General features: G+C 54.1%; 1 protein-coding gene across 4 annotated transcripts in view; it reads right to left on the bottom strand.

The window, feature by feature from the left end:
• Positions 1-13,695, bottom strand: part of GTF2IRD1 (GTF2I repeat domain containing 1) — a 68,669-nt gene that overhangs the window by 34,545 nt on the left and 20,429 nt on the right. For all 4 annotated transcript variants that reach the window (XM_069791479.1, XM_069791482.1, XM_069791481.1 and 1 more), the window contains exons 2-6: positions 10,883-11,011; positions 8,702-8,843; positions 5,682-5,828; positions 1,730-1,913; positions 340-650 (exon numbers count right to left, since the gene is read on the bottom strand). In XM_069791479.1, coding sequence (XP_069647580.1) covers positions 340-650; positions 1,730-1,913; positions 5,682-5,828; positions 8,702-8,843; positions 10,883-11,005 — 907 coding nt within the window. In that variant the 5' untranslated portion in view covers positions 11,006-11,011. The remainder of the gene's footprint in view (positions 1-339; positions 651-1,729; positions 1,914-5,681; positions 5,829-8,701; positions 8,844-10,882; positions 11,012-13,695) is intronic.

Genomic DNA, 13,695 nt, shown 5'->3' with positions numbered 1-13,695 from the left:
TCTCCCCCGTGCACCCTGGCCCGTGACGACCCGGCGGGGTCCTGGCCAGACTGAGCCCCCACCGTCCCCCCGCCCCGGCTGCCCCTCCAGCCTCGCGGCGCAGCACCCGGCGTTTCAGGGCAGAAACGGAGGCGCGCCCCGTCGGCACCTCGGAGGCACCCAGGGAAGGGTCGGGGCGGCGCGGCACGGCGGGGGCGTCCGCTCATCTCCACGCGGGCCAAGCTTTGCACCGATTTTCATCCGAGGACCACCAAAACACCCGGGCCTGTCCCCTGTCAGCGCCGGGGGGGGTGGGCTTCGCACCAGGCCCTCGTCTGAGAGCAAACTCCAGGCTATTACCACAGCAGTCGCTGTACTCCTGTGAGGAAGGCACCTTCAGCTCTCCCGCGGGCCTGGGCAGCAGCACCTCGCCGGCCGCGTTCGGCCCGGGCAGGCCGGAGGACACCTCTTGCTTTAGGTCGACAGCGATCTGGGTCGGCAGCGAGACGCCGTATAAGAAATTGGTGACGGCGACGGCGGAGGGGGCGTCCTGGCCGGCGGGTTTGGCCATGGGGCCGTTGGCACTAGAGTCTCGGCCGCCCTTGGAGGCGAGGGAGGTACAAGTCAACTCGATGCTGGGGTTCGGCTCTCGGCTGGGCTCTTCCGCCGGCCTGAGGGGAAGGGAAGGGAGAAGAGGAGGAAAAAACAGGTTCCTTTGGGTCTGTGGCACTGCTAAGCTGGGACAAGCAAGGATGTGGAGAGGGAAGGAGAGCCGTGCCCAGGAGGGCGGGCCGTGCTGCACTGCCGGCTGCCGGGCTCTTTGTTTCAGAAATTACAGCCATCACCCAACCTCTTCCAGCTTCTTCAGGCACCCGGACCGTTTTTGTCTTCTTTAAGTGGAGCAAGTTGGTCTTACGGTGGTTCAAAGCATTTATAATAGCTAGGGCAAAGCTGCCTAGCTCCACGGCCCAGTGCGTTTCAGGAGTAAAACAATTTGTGTGACCATAACCACTTGACTCCATTGCCTGCCCCAGCCCCCAGGACCCATGACACATTCAATGGGCACCTCAGGGATGAGCTTCAGAACGAGGAAACCCACGTGCTTCACATGAGACAGGCGGCCGCAAGCTCACAGACGGCTCGAATTCTGCGTGTCCTACTTTTAGCTGTCTCAGCCTGATTTTCCAGAAGTGCCGAGCCTTCAGAGGAGGTATTTGGTAGCACTCAGCATTTCTCTGAATGGATCCGAGGTGCCGCCAGCCAGGCAAACGCAGAGGAAACGCACCCAAAACCACCGAGCTCCTTGTGAAAACATGGCCAAAATGGGGAGTTTGCCCCGTCACAGTCCCCCGCCTCCCTCCTCGTCTGGCATTAAAAACCCCATTTCAGCCTGGAAAGAAGCTTGCAGCATTTATTCTGGAAACCCCTCTGGAGACAGAAAAGCACTTATCTTACCGCAGCGGAAATTTTGGCGGAGATATGTAAAGCAATGCGGTCAATGTGCACGTTTACACGCACTTATAGGAACGAGTCCAGAACGGTCTCGAGCCACCCAACACTGATGAACTTCTGTGCCAGGCTGGGGTTTGGCACAACTGGACCCGGGTTTCTGGGTCTGGTGAAGGAGATGGGACATGGGAGGGACCCTCCCACCTTCTCCGCACAAATTCTCTGCCATCCGCTGGTGTTATAAAAGCCGACATCCCGAGGGCTCACTGCCCTCCCGCCCCTTGGGAATCCCCAAAATTACCTTTTTAGCCTGAAGCGGATGCTGTGGCTGTGCTCTAGGATGGCCATCAGGGATTTCACGTCGTACTCCATGGGCTTCTTAAAGCTGATCCCCTCAGGCAAGCCGGCCACCGCCAGCGAGCCTGGCTCTTTCAGGAACCTCTCGTAGGGCAAAGGGACCACGCTGCTCTTCCCCACGGCTTCACCTGGGGAGGGGGCAGAGTTACACACCGAGGGACACCCCGCACCCCCGACCGTGGCTGAGCCAGGCTGGAGGAGCAAAAGCAAGAGCAAGAGATCCCAATGGAAACGTTATGAGAAGAAAACCGCTTCCTACCTCTGCACTTAGCACACAAGGACCAGCAAGCTCTTTCTAAGCACTAATTAATAAAAAGCTCACAAAAAGCCAATAAGCAGATGTCTCATCTTTTGGGTTGCACAGTAAAATCCTCGGTTGGGGTCACTTGGCACAAGCTCACCCCCCGGGAGTGCCCAGACGTGTGCCAGCGAGGTATGTGGCCGCCGGCAAGCCGGGAGGGAGCCAAGAGCTGACAAAGGAGGCTGAAGGGCTCACGCTGATTTTTATCTCATGTTTACTGAGATATTCTAAGAACCTTATTTTCAGTCAGTTTTCTTATTTTACCTCCTGGAAGAATGGAAAGTACTGTGATTGCTAGTGTTGTCAGGCAGCCTCAATGCACTTTGAAAGACAAGAAAAAAACCCCAGCAGTCTCCCTCCATCCCACCATTTGCAGGCAGCATGAACATCAATACATTTGACTGCATGATCACCTCTAGCAGACGAGAAATCTCACCCGCTCCCCTTGACAATGGCCACAGAGTCCCCCTGTGTCCCCACCACGCAGGGCTGGCTCTGTTGTACCTCTGACACCAATATCTCCCCAAGGAGTCAGAAGCAAACTGCTTTCCCTTCCTCAGTAGCAGAAGACAACCAGCAAGCATCGCAGCTATACAGAGATTTTCTAAACCAGCTAAAGAGCCCACATGCCCAAACCAGGGATGCTTATGGTGCTCTCCAGGCAAGACACCGTTAGAAAACCAGACCTCTCTGAAGGGTTTCAAGGAATGGCCAAAATCCTTAGGCTGCTCTCTGTGGAAAAATTACTTTGGAAACCAACCCAAGTCACTGCGACCAATAAATGTGGTGCTGAAAGCATGAAGCAGAAGAAACAGCCATGCAGGAATGCGACCTGTCTGGCAAAGCAGCGTCCAGATGCAGAACATCTGGCTGCATGGCAAGGTGTCTGCGCCTTTGTCTCCAGGCTGAGGGGCAGCCAGAGAAGATTATGGGATCTTTAAATAGCTGTGGGATTTTATATTGTTGATTTTCTTTAAAAATCTTTTCTTTTAATCTCTTCTTTAAAAAAAAAAAACACTACCAAAAGATCTTACAGAAACCCTGGAAATCTTGTGACACTGTCAGCAAGTCCTTATTAAAAGTGATTTCTTCAACATGTTCTTTGAAGGAATGCGTGATAACTAATAACGTGCGGCTTGCATGAGCCATCAAGGTTCCTTATAGGCAGGAGGGATAATGTTTTAATTAAGCCAATAACAGAAGTTTCAAAATGAACCTTTGAACCACAACACCGTGAGTACACTTTCTGCAAGCTGACGGTTTCCCTGCCCCGATGCACCAGCTCTAGCGGCTTTCCACCTCCCTCCACCACCTCTCTTTGTGATGGGGAGAAGCTCCTGATGCCCACAGCGGCTCCTTATCAACCCGACACTCAACAACTCGCCGAACATATTTTTATGGGGAATGCGTTACTGTCAAAGTGACCTTCACCAAGCCTCGCGCTTCTGTGCAGAGGCTCACGGTTTAGCTAAAGAGAGACAATAATCATCATTAATGCCTGTTTAATAGAAGCCGGTGGTAATCAGTCATCCTGTTGGTGCGGAGATTACCAGGCTCTAGAGGGAATACGCGATCTTTTTGACTGAGCTTTTTCTAAGATTTTTTGTTTCCAATCCCTGTTGATGGGAGGCGACTGAAAGGATGGAGAAAAAAAAAACACATAAGAAAGATAACTGTTAATTTCTGACAGTCCTCTCGGTGTTGGAAACAGAATCACCCCAGGGCACCTACTATCTCCTGCAGTATTTCTCCCCACTCAACCAGGAGAGGTTCTTCCCTGTGGGCATGCCGAGAGGGGAGCATCTGCCCGGCGGGTTTTGCCATAGAGCGGCTCAAGGATGGAAACAGCTGAGCCTACTGAATCAGCAGCAAAGGCAGAATTACACCCAAAGCCAGAACGACACCCAAAGCCAGAACTACACCCAATGCCAGGGCCAAAACCATCGGCCCAGGGATGCCCAACCTCCTCTTGCCACGGCATTGCCAGCCACCCTGGGTTGGGGACCCAGCCAGCTTGTCCCCGCGCACATCCGCACACCTCGACAAGGTAAAGAGCATCGTAAACTCATCCCGACGGATGGGTTGCCTCCTTCATACACACCACGCAGATGCACCCTGATCGAGCTTTTTTATGCAATTACATATTTATGGTATGTCATATATGAATAATTCCCATATTCCCAGGATGCCTGCAAAGCCTGGCGCTCTCCCAGCAGCAGGACAATGAGAGCTGCAGCTCAGAGTGGGGACCCAGCCAGCACCGAAACGCCCTCCACACCCCGTTCCCTTGGCTCTTCTGCATTGCCCCCTCCTTCCCACTTGGGCCAGCCTTTTGAAGCCAGCGAGAGAATGATTACCCCCATTCATGGGAATATTGCCTTCAAGTCCTTTAAGTGGTTTCAGAAAACCTCAGAGACTGTCCGACCCTGGGGGGAAGGGATGCCATCTCCCTTTTCTGTCTGTGAAGCCCATGGCAGGTGCTGGCGAGGCAAGCACCAAACAACAGCCAGCAGCAGCAAATCCTGAGCGTGAGCCCAGGGTGGTTGGGGGGAGCACCCATTATCCCCCTCCCATCGTGAGGGAGTGCCCATTCCCAAACCCAGCACACAAACAGGGGCAATGCCTGCACTTCAGGCTCAGGGAGACCTACACAGCTCCGGCAGGGCTCAGTAGCACACCCCAAATCCCAAATGGTGACGGGGAGCTGCACCCATGAAAACAAAACACCTGGTTCTGCAGCTGGTCCAGCCACACAGCCTGAACTCCCCTAAAGCATCACACTGGGTTAATGCAACCGGCTGAGCAGCACAGGGGAATATTGGGGCTCACTGCCCCATTTTCCCAACCCAACCTCGCTGTTCCTACCTGGGCCAGCACGGCCCTAGAGGTGCTGCCAGAGGACGAGCCGGGATCACGGCTGCTACTTCCAGCCACTCCGCTGGGGCTCCAGCGGGCACCTCCTGAGTGAGAAGCAGGCACTGCCGCTGCTCGAGTCTCCACAGCTTGGGCCCGGAGGGAGCTCTGCAACCCACTGGGTTACATATCAACAGCCATATGGTCATCTACATTTTAATTGCAGAAGCTTTATTGCCGGGGATGATGCATGTGCTGGAACGGCACCAGCTCGTCTCTTGGAGCTGGGGCTGCGGGGCCGCCTGCTAGAAAAATCATCTTTTTTCCTTTTAAATAGACTTGCCAGGGAAAGGGGTGAGTCTCTGCAGAGCTCCGACACAGTACTTGTGAAAGAGGTGCTATAGACGTGGTGTCAAGGATAAAGGTGTGCTTGAAAATCGCACTCAGGGCATGGCAGACTTCCCTGGCTGGGGGGATGGAGGATGCTCCCCCCCAGCATGGGGATTTTTTTTTTTTGCCCAGTTTGGGGCACTGGAAAGTGGTGAAGCAGTGGCCAGATCCCATCTCGATGCAATGCTAACCCTACGCAGGAGCGCGTCCCGCCACGCTGCCCTGCCAGGCGCCTGCTCCCTCGCTGGGGAGCTGGGCTGGGGCCGAAAGCCGCATCCGGCGGTGGCGCCAGGCAGCTCAGCGAGCCCCGGGGGCAATCCAAATCCCCAAATGGAAGCGTGAAGGTTCTTACTATAAAGCACATCAAACACTTCCTCTACCATCTTCCTGAGGAGGTACACGTCTGATCCCTGGTCCGGGGAGACCCTGAGCACGCTTCGCCCACACTCCTTGGCCTTCTTCTGCGCCTCCGCGTCCTGCTCCTTCCTCTGCTGGACTCCTGCCGGGGGGAGAGGAGAAAATGGGAGACGCTGCAGTGAGAAGAGGGTTCACAGGCAATTTTGAGCAGGTTTTGAGCGGCTACGGAGTGATTGAACCCGCAGGCCAGGTTACACCAACTTCAGCCAGGGCTGAATGCATCCCTGGCCACCAAACCCCAGGCAAGATGGGGTCCCGTGGGCAGCAGGCCCCTTGCCGCCCCAACAGCATCAGCAAACTCTTCTGGCTGGGCAGGGGGGTGCCCTGGGTCTCCCACCCACCCCAGCTCCCCGCAACTCGGATGCCCCCAACATGCAGGGGAACGTGCTGGCATGGGCAACAGTGCCAGCAGCACAGCTGGGAGTGGGGTTGGTCATCCTGTGTGTGCCCCCCCTTCCCTGGTTTTACCCACTCAGCTGCACTGAAACTGTTGTGATTAATTGGGCAGCGCATTTCTTTTCTCTGGTTTCAATCTGCTTAGCCTTCAATCTCTCAGGAAAAGAAAATCCGCCTTTCTTGGAGGCTTTTTTACCCTTCAGCGTCACGTAGCTCAGTAATACCAGCTATTTCCTGCTAATTTCCCCCATTAAACCTCAAATAAAGCATATCTTCGGCAATGACTTCCTTGCATCTCTAAACGCACAAAAAATTAAACACTACAAGTGCACTATTGCCGTTCTATCCAAAGTGATTCGCAAGGGATTTTCCTTGGCGAAGGACTAATTCCTTCATCTTCCTCGACAGGCTCTTGCCGGTGATGAGCCCTGGATGCTGCCTGGGCGCTCAAGGAGGAGCTCGTGCATCCCTCCCGTGGAAAGAGCTGATGGCTGGGACATCACTGGAGTGGGGGCAAGAGCAGCCCAGGGTACCCACAGAACTAGACATAAGAAAGGGGACAGCCACCCCACACCACGCAACCCCTGGCAAGCTCCGCATGCCTCCCATGGCACGGGGAAACGGGCCCTGGAAAACTTTTTTGGGGTGTTTTACCAAGGTGGTGAAATGCGTCTGCATCCACACCCTCCTACAACTGACTGTCCCTCCCGGCTGGGTGCTAACTCTCCTCCGTTGACATTAATCCTGATCACTGTCAAGTCCCCCCGTACACTGGGAAAGGCTAAGCCAGAGGTTCAGATAAAGGAGGGCGTTCAAGCAAGGTCTGCGCGCCCACAGAGATAAGAGGCTTCTTACATCTCCCAGCGATGTCTGCTTTAGATTATTTCAGATCCTTTCTAAGGGGGCAGCTAGACCATAAATCAGAGGCACTTCCAGGGATGCTTTCCACTGCGTGCCAGTTGTAAGAGCTTTATGGAGCGGAGTTGAGCCTGGGCCATTTATAATTCAAGACAGAGTTATCACGTTTCACCCTGTCTCCAGCATCAGCCGCTTTGCCTGAACCCCATCATCAAGATTTTGTGCTTTCAACCAGACGTGACCATTTCGTTTTGACAAAGGTGTAAATGAAACCAAAGGAGAGGGGAATCAGGATCTAATGTCGGGTGCCTTGCCCCAGCACAGCGGTAGGTCACCAGCCAGGATGTATGTATATATATTTCTAAAAGTGAGATTTGCAGATGGTCGTCAATGCTGCGAGCTCTAGGGAGCCACAGTTGGCATTTAATATATAAGAGGGAGCTCCCTCCTGTTGGCCACCCTGCTGCCATTCACCACTCGGGTACCTCCCTGCTTCTCGTGGGTGGTGGGAAGGGGAGGCAGTCACCCAAAACGTCCCTGAAATGCCACCTGTCCTGCAAAACACAATGCACCAAAGCAGAGGATAACTAACGACAGCTCTCCCGGGTGCGAGTGGTGTGGTGGAGGTGGCAGGCAGCTGCCCACGGCGGGCAGGACGGGGGGGCAGAGCGGAGCCTTGGCAGACAGCCGCTCCTGCAAAGCCGTGCCGGCTCACCCCGCACATGTGCAGCAAATAACCCGAGCAGACAGCGACCCTGGCAGCTTTACAGCGCTAATATTTTCACTAGAGTGAACCCTTCCTGAGACATCTCTCCAACGGATTAAGCACCAATATGGTTTCCATCAACACCATGCGTGTGCACACATAGCCGGGTCATTTCTCTCCACCGACACCCCGCCATGGGCAGCGTGTGGAAGCAGATCGGGTCTGGGGTGCTCCCAGTTCCGGGGTCCCCCGCACCACCAAAGCCAAATCCCATTCCAGCTTCTGCACGGAGTGGGGAAAGCAGCAGTTGGCACTCCAGGGATGATGCCATGCAAGAAATGCAGGTCCCCATGCAGCTCCCAGGCTGTTTTCGGGGAGCCAGCAGAGGCACGGAGCTGGCATGGAAGGCTGGGTGCCGGCCTCCCGCTAGTCACACATGTCCCTGCAATACCTAGTGACTCTGATCTGAGATGGAGGGGACCACAGCTCTTGCTCAAGGCATCCTTTCACCACTGTTAGCCCCTCAAAAAAATCAAGCAACTCCACAACCAACACTCCCAGCTCCCCAATTCATCCCTGTTTTTCCAAAACCAGGAAAAAAGCCTTGGCCGAAGAAAGCCCTTCTGCTCCTGGGGGATCACTAGGACAAACTATTTCTGCTAAGTCCTCAAAAGCCACTCCAGCACACTGGCAGCATTGCTGCAGGCCGACAGCGCTGGGGGAGCAGAGCAGCCATCCAGCCCCAAGCCACCCCAGGGACGCTTTCGGAGAGGAGAGCTGGGACATGCAGTGCCCTCCATGGAAGAGGAGAGACTCTGGCTGCACCCGGCTGCAGTTCCTACCCGCTTTCTCCATCGCTTTAAACACCGCTCAGCACCACGGACGAACCACACTGCGGTGCCCTCCAAATCACAGCCCCTCCGTGCACGGTGAGGGTCCCAGCTGGCACAACCAAGCTCGGCGCAGGGAAAGACCACGCCGGCAGGGATACTCACTGCAAAACTTCTGGAAGTCAGCTTGCAGCTCCTTGCGGGCGCTGAGGAAGACCCGTCCCTTCTCGGTGCCCACCACAAAGGCACTCTCCTCGTGGACGGCGATGCAGGCCACCTCTGCGTTCAGCTTGGAGAGCGCCGAGCACTGCAGGGAGGCACCAGGTCAGAGCAGCTGCAGGAGCATCCCCATTTGGCACCCCTGCCATTTTCCAGTGGGATTTTTTTCTTCCCATCAAAAGATTCTCCCATCAAAAGCAATGTTCTGGTTTGGGTCAGAATTTCATGGGTTTTATGACATCCCCTGAACACTTTGGTGACTTTACAGCTCCAGAAAGGTATCCAGCTGAACTATGCTTTGCTGGAAAACAAGAACTATTTACCCATCACTTTGCTTCACTTTTTCCTATCCTAAAAGTAAACATTTTATAGTATTTCTTTAAAAGAAAACATTCCTGTAAAAAAACCAAAACAAAACAAAACAACAATTCGTATTTTTCCACCAGCTCTAATGAAATAAGGAGCACGGGAATCTTATTTCAGCTGCAGAACACTAATATGGTCAAAGTCTGGATTAGTCGAATGATTCTTCTTGTACAGTTATGCAAAACATTAAAGACATGGAAAAGACTTCCTCCATTAATCCATTTTATGTAACGTGCGCTTCCTGCTCTACATAATACACATGTATATGTGGTTTTATTATTATTTTTTATATTATAATAGTTACACAGTGCTGGAAGCCTGAGTCATATTCCCATAGCTACAGCACCGACACTATGAAGACACTATCCCCAGGTGATGATTTAAATGGGTAAAACAGGGGGGGGGTTCCCATCAGCAGACCCAGGTAGACACGTCACCTGCCCCCTGCACTGCGGAGGGGCCGGAGGATGCTGCCAGCCGGGGAGGGAGCAGGACAACAGCTGCCCATGGACCAACCCCCCCCGAACTATCTTCAGCTCCCCACATGCATTTACAGCAAGTTTGATTTGCGTGGGCTTAAACCAGTCTTTATACTGGGTCATTTTACCTCCTGCTCACCTTCTTTGAGAAGGAGGTATTGAATCACATCCCCAAAAATAGATATTTTTAAGAAACCTCCTTTCAAAAACCCAGCAGCCAATGGAAGTATTTTGCTCAAAAAGCCCAACACTCAAAAAATAAATACAAAATCTTGGGGATGTGAGATTTGGAGGCAGACCAAATCCAAACCCTAAGCCTGCTTGACGACGTGCACGCGGCCCTGTGGTTTATTTAGCACGCACGCAGGCAGCCAGGCTTCAGTGGGTGCGGAGCCCAGCCCTGGTGAAGTGCTGGGATAAAGGCTGAATTTCAGGAGCAGCCTGGCCTCCTGGCCCTGGTGTCAGCACGTAACGAGGACTGCAGAATAATGTATATTCATTAAGAAGCCAAACTATGATAACACAATTTGCTGTACGGGATGGCACGTATATAAATCATCAAAGCCACTTGGGGTGCGTCAGCTCCGGAGAACCTGCTCCTTAGTGGAGAGGTGATGGTTAAAAAGAAGGAAATTAGTATTAGTGAAAAAAACCCCCTACCTGCGTAGAGAAGACGCATCCAAGATAAATACATTAAATATGACTTGGCTTTAAAAAGGGAGGGCTATTTAGCACGTTGCATTGCATTAGATATTTGTTACTACACATCCGCTTTCCCTTCTTGATCACATTCACAGTTAAAAATAAGATTAGCTCTGGTCCACGAGACTTAATCCAGACAGTTATCTTGTTTATGTAAGCACGGCTGACTTAGGCAAGGTTTCCATCAGGAATTCTACGTCAAAAGATATGAAAGTTATTTTCTTTGTTCTCGGAGATAAAAGCCATTGTTCTCCTGTTGTGTAAAAGCTCACGGTAACATTGGTAAAACATCAAGAAAAAAAAAAAACCAACCACCCTACATTCAGTTGATACCAACATAAATATTAATGGGAAAACAATACACATCTGAGATTAACTTGGGCTGACTTTATGATCCTTACGGCTGTCAGGGCGGTAGAGGATTTTTATTTCCCAGCTCCGGCAGCTCCCTGGGCTTTCCGGCAGCGGAGGGGAGCAGGACGAGCTCGACAGCCCTCCTGCTTCAGTCCTGCTCCCAGCCAGCCCCATTAAAGGGAGGTGAAAGGAGGGAGGGGGGACAGGGATGCCACCAGCCTCTTACCATGGAGTCTAAGGCAGACACTAAGCTGGTGATGATTTCGTCTTTCTGGGGAAAAACCATATTCCACTGGTCAGCTCTGGAGGTGTTGAGAGTCACGTCTAAAGGCTTCCCTGCCAGGGCCATATTCACCTAGAAATAGAAAAAAAAAATGGTATAGCCATTGTTGCTACTGACAGAGCTGGCGCTGAGCATTGCCAGTGCAGCCCAACACCAGCATATGCCATGGGCTATGGCGCAACACCGGCATGGATACACAGGGGAAACTGAGGCACAGAGAGAAGCCAGGGCCAGCCTGAGCCCCATGTTCCCCACGTCTCCTCTGCTAAAGGCAGATAATTGCGGATGCTGCTGAGCCATAACAAAACCCTGGGGCCGATGCTGCGTGTCCCAGCTGTGGACAGGTCACCTCTGCCCTTGGGACTCACCCCCAGGGAGATGCCACCACTGTGCAGGGCGCACCAGACCGACCGTGTGGCGGGACACCCTGGATGAGCAGGCTGCGGCCGTGCCAAGCCGAAGGACGCGGTGCCGAAGCCGCTGTGGAACGCTCCCGTGACCGAGCTCTGCAGGCAGCAGTGAGCAAGGGGCAACACGTGTCCCTGCGAGGACACCGTGCCAGCTGTCCCCGCGCCTCGCTTCCTATACCCGGGGCAAGAGGAGAGCCTGGAACCCAAAGGTGTCCCTGAAACGGGCCAAAGCCACAGGGTGCTCTGCCTTCATCCCAAGGGAGAGAGGCAGCTCATGGCGAGGGGCTCTGTCATTGAATCATCCCACCCTGTAGCTCCTGGGGGACCGTGCCGGTGGGAGCGGGACCAGGCGGCATGCATGGACCCCGCATCCGAGAAGGGGCTTAGCCCTGAGAACTCCATCCCTCACTGCAAAATAGGGGAAAAAGGGGGAAAAATGCCGGGGCCCAGCCACACGTGCAGCAACTGCGCCAGGTCCCTGTGCCCCAGTGCACATGTCTCACCATGACCCATGGCCATGCCGATGCTGGAGGGGAAACTGAGGCAGGGGCTCGCCCTACATAAATCACCCCACTCCCACACTGGGCACCCACACCTGATACAGCATCACCCCCCAGCACCCAACACAGTCCCTCCTAGCTATCACCCCTCCATCCGCAGGGCAGCGTCGCACCGCCCGGCTTTAATCCTGCGGATAAAGAGTGGCAAATTAGCCGGCAACGCTCAGGAGCCACTCGAACTGGATCGTAAATCATGTGCTTGAAGCCGCAAGCGGATAAAAGAGGCCAGAGAATTTCTAACAAGGCGAGACGGGCAGGAGCCGGGGAATATGAATGAAGCTGCCTGTGTGTAACTTGATTTGCGGCTCAGCCGATAACCACGGCCGCTTGGCCCTGCTGAAAACAAGGGTTAAAAGTCAACAGCAAAAACCCAAATTCACCTTCCTGCCCCGGTTCACACCCATGTCCAAGCAGAAGGAATTTGCATGCAAAGCAGGGCCGTGCTGCCCCACGCAACCAGGGAAATGGTGGATTTTGGCCCAAAATAAAAAGTCCCCCCATGCCGGCATCTCTGCAGGTGCCTCAGCACGCAGAGGGCAGGGGGCTGACGAACATGCCCTCAGCCCTGCAAAACCTCACCGTTATGTGGCCATGCAACAAGCTAACGAGGGTAGAGACAATTCTCTGTTAAACAATAATGACTGAATTTCAGAAATTGCTCTTGATGAGTCCTCCAGGCTGGCTTCCCCTGTGTTGTCGGCCGGTGAGAGCAGGCAAGCAGTACTGAGGTCTCATCGGTGCTTTTGGAGGGCAGAGCCGCAGCCGTGCCAGGACTTCTGCTGCACCATGCTGAGAGCCACCCAGCAAAATCCTCTTACGCCCAGCTGACACTTCTTAACGAAGCTGACGGACTACTCTTCTCCCCCAGGACGATCTTGGGGGGGGGGGTGTGTGTGGAACCCAAAACTAGGCATCAGCTTGGAAAATAAAGCAGGAAACTGAAGACATGGTCCTGCAGCCTGGGCACTACCACCCTCTGGCACAGCCCCCTGGACATCCCACCCTGGGGACAGAGCTCTGCCAGGCACCTCCAGCTTTACCATCGTGAAGGATTGCAGCAATGCCACGAAACGGTCCGCCTTGCTCCAGCCCTGCGGTTCGTGCATGGATGGATGGATGGATGGACGGACAGACGGACGAGGGACCATTTCACACGCCAGCTCCCGAGCAGCTCCCTGCACACAGCCCTGCGGATGCAGGGAACTCAAGATTCCTTCTTCTAATTGATGCTGTGTTACTAAGACATGCCTTGTTGCAACTGGCAGGGAGCAGTGAGGCGACGGCGGTGCCGATGCTGGCCCAGTACTGATGCCAGCCCTGAGCCACTCTCCCAGCCCGCAGAACACTGGGCAGCTGAAATGCTGGGCTGGGGCCCAGGCATCGCCTGGGGGCTGCCGTCGGGAAAGGACTCGGTCCAGGGAGCATCACTCCATTCTTAACCCCCCCAACAAGCACTCACTTGGAAAACAGCCTTATTTTGTTGCCCGTACATATTTCTGAGTGTCCTAACTGTTATTAAATATGATGGCTACGACATGGATGTTCTTGTTGCCTTCTGGCAGTGTTTTGGAGAGCCGGTCCCTGCCTTGGTGGGGCTGGTTGTGGCCCCTCGGAGAGCTCAAGCTGCACCAACCTGCTCGGCCACGGCCTCCCACGGGAAGCGGCACTTACGGGGAAGAGATGCTCCTCCCTCAGCTGCAAAAAGCAAAATCACAAGCTGGATCCCGTCCCAGAGGGAGAACCGAAGAGAAAGCCTGGGATAACGTCAGTGGGAAGTGGGGCAGGG

This window comes from Haliaeetus albicilla, chromosome 9 (assembly GCF_947461875.1).
Source record: "Haliaeetus albicilla chromosome 9, bHalAlb1.1, whole genome shotgun sequence".
Classification (NCBI taxonomy): Eukaryota; Metazoa; Chordata; class Aves; order Accipitriformes; family Accipitridae; genus Haliaeetus; species Haliaeetus albicilla.
This window is presented reverse-complemented; position numbering and strand designations above follow the sequence as displayed.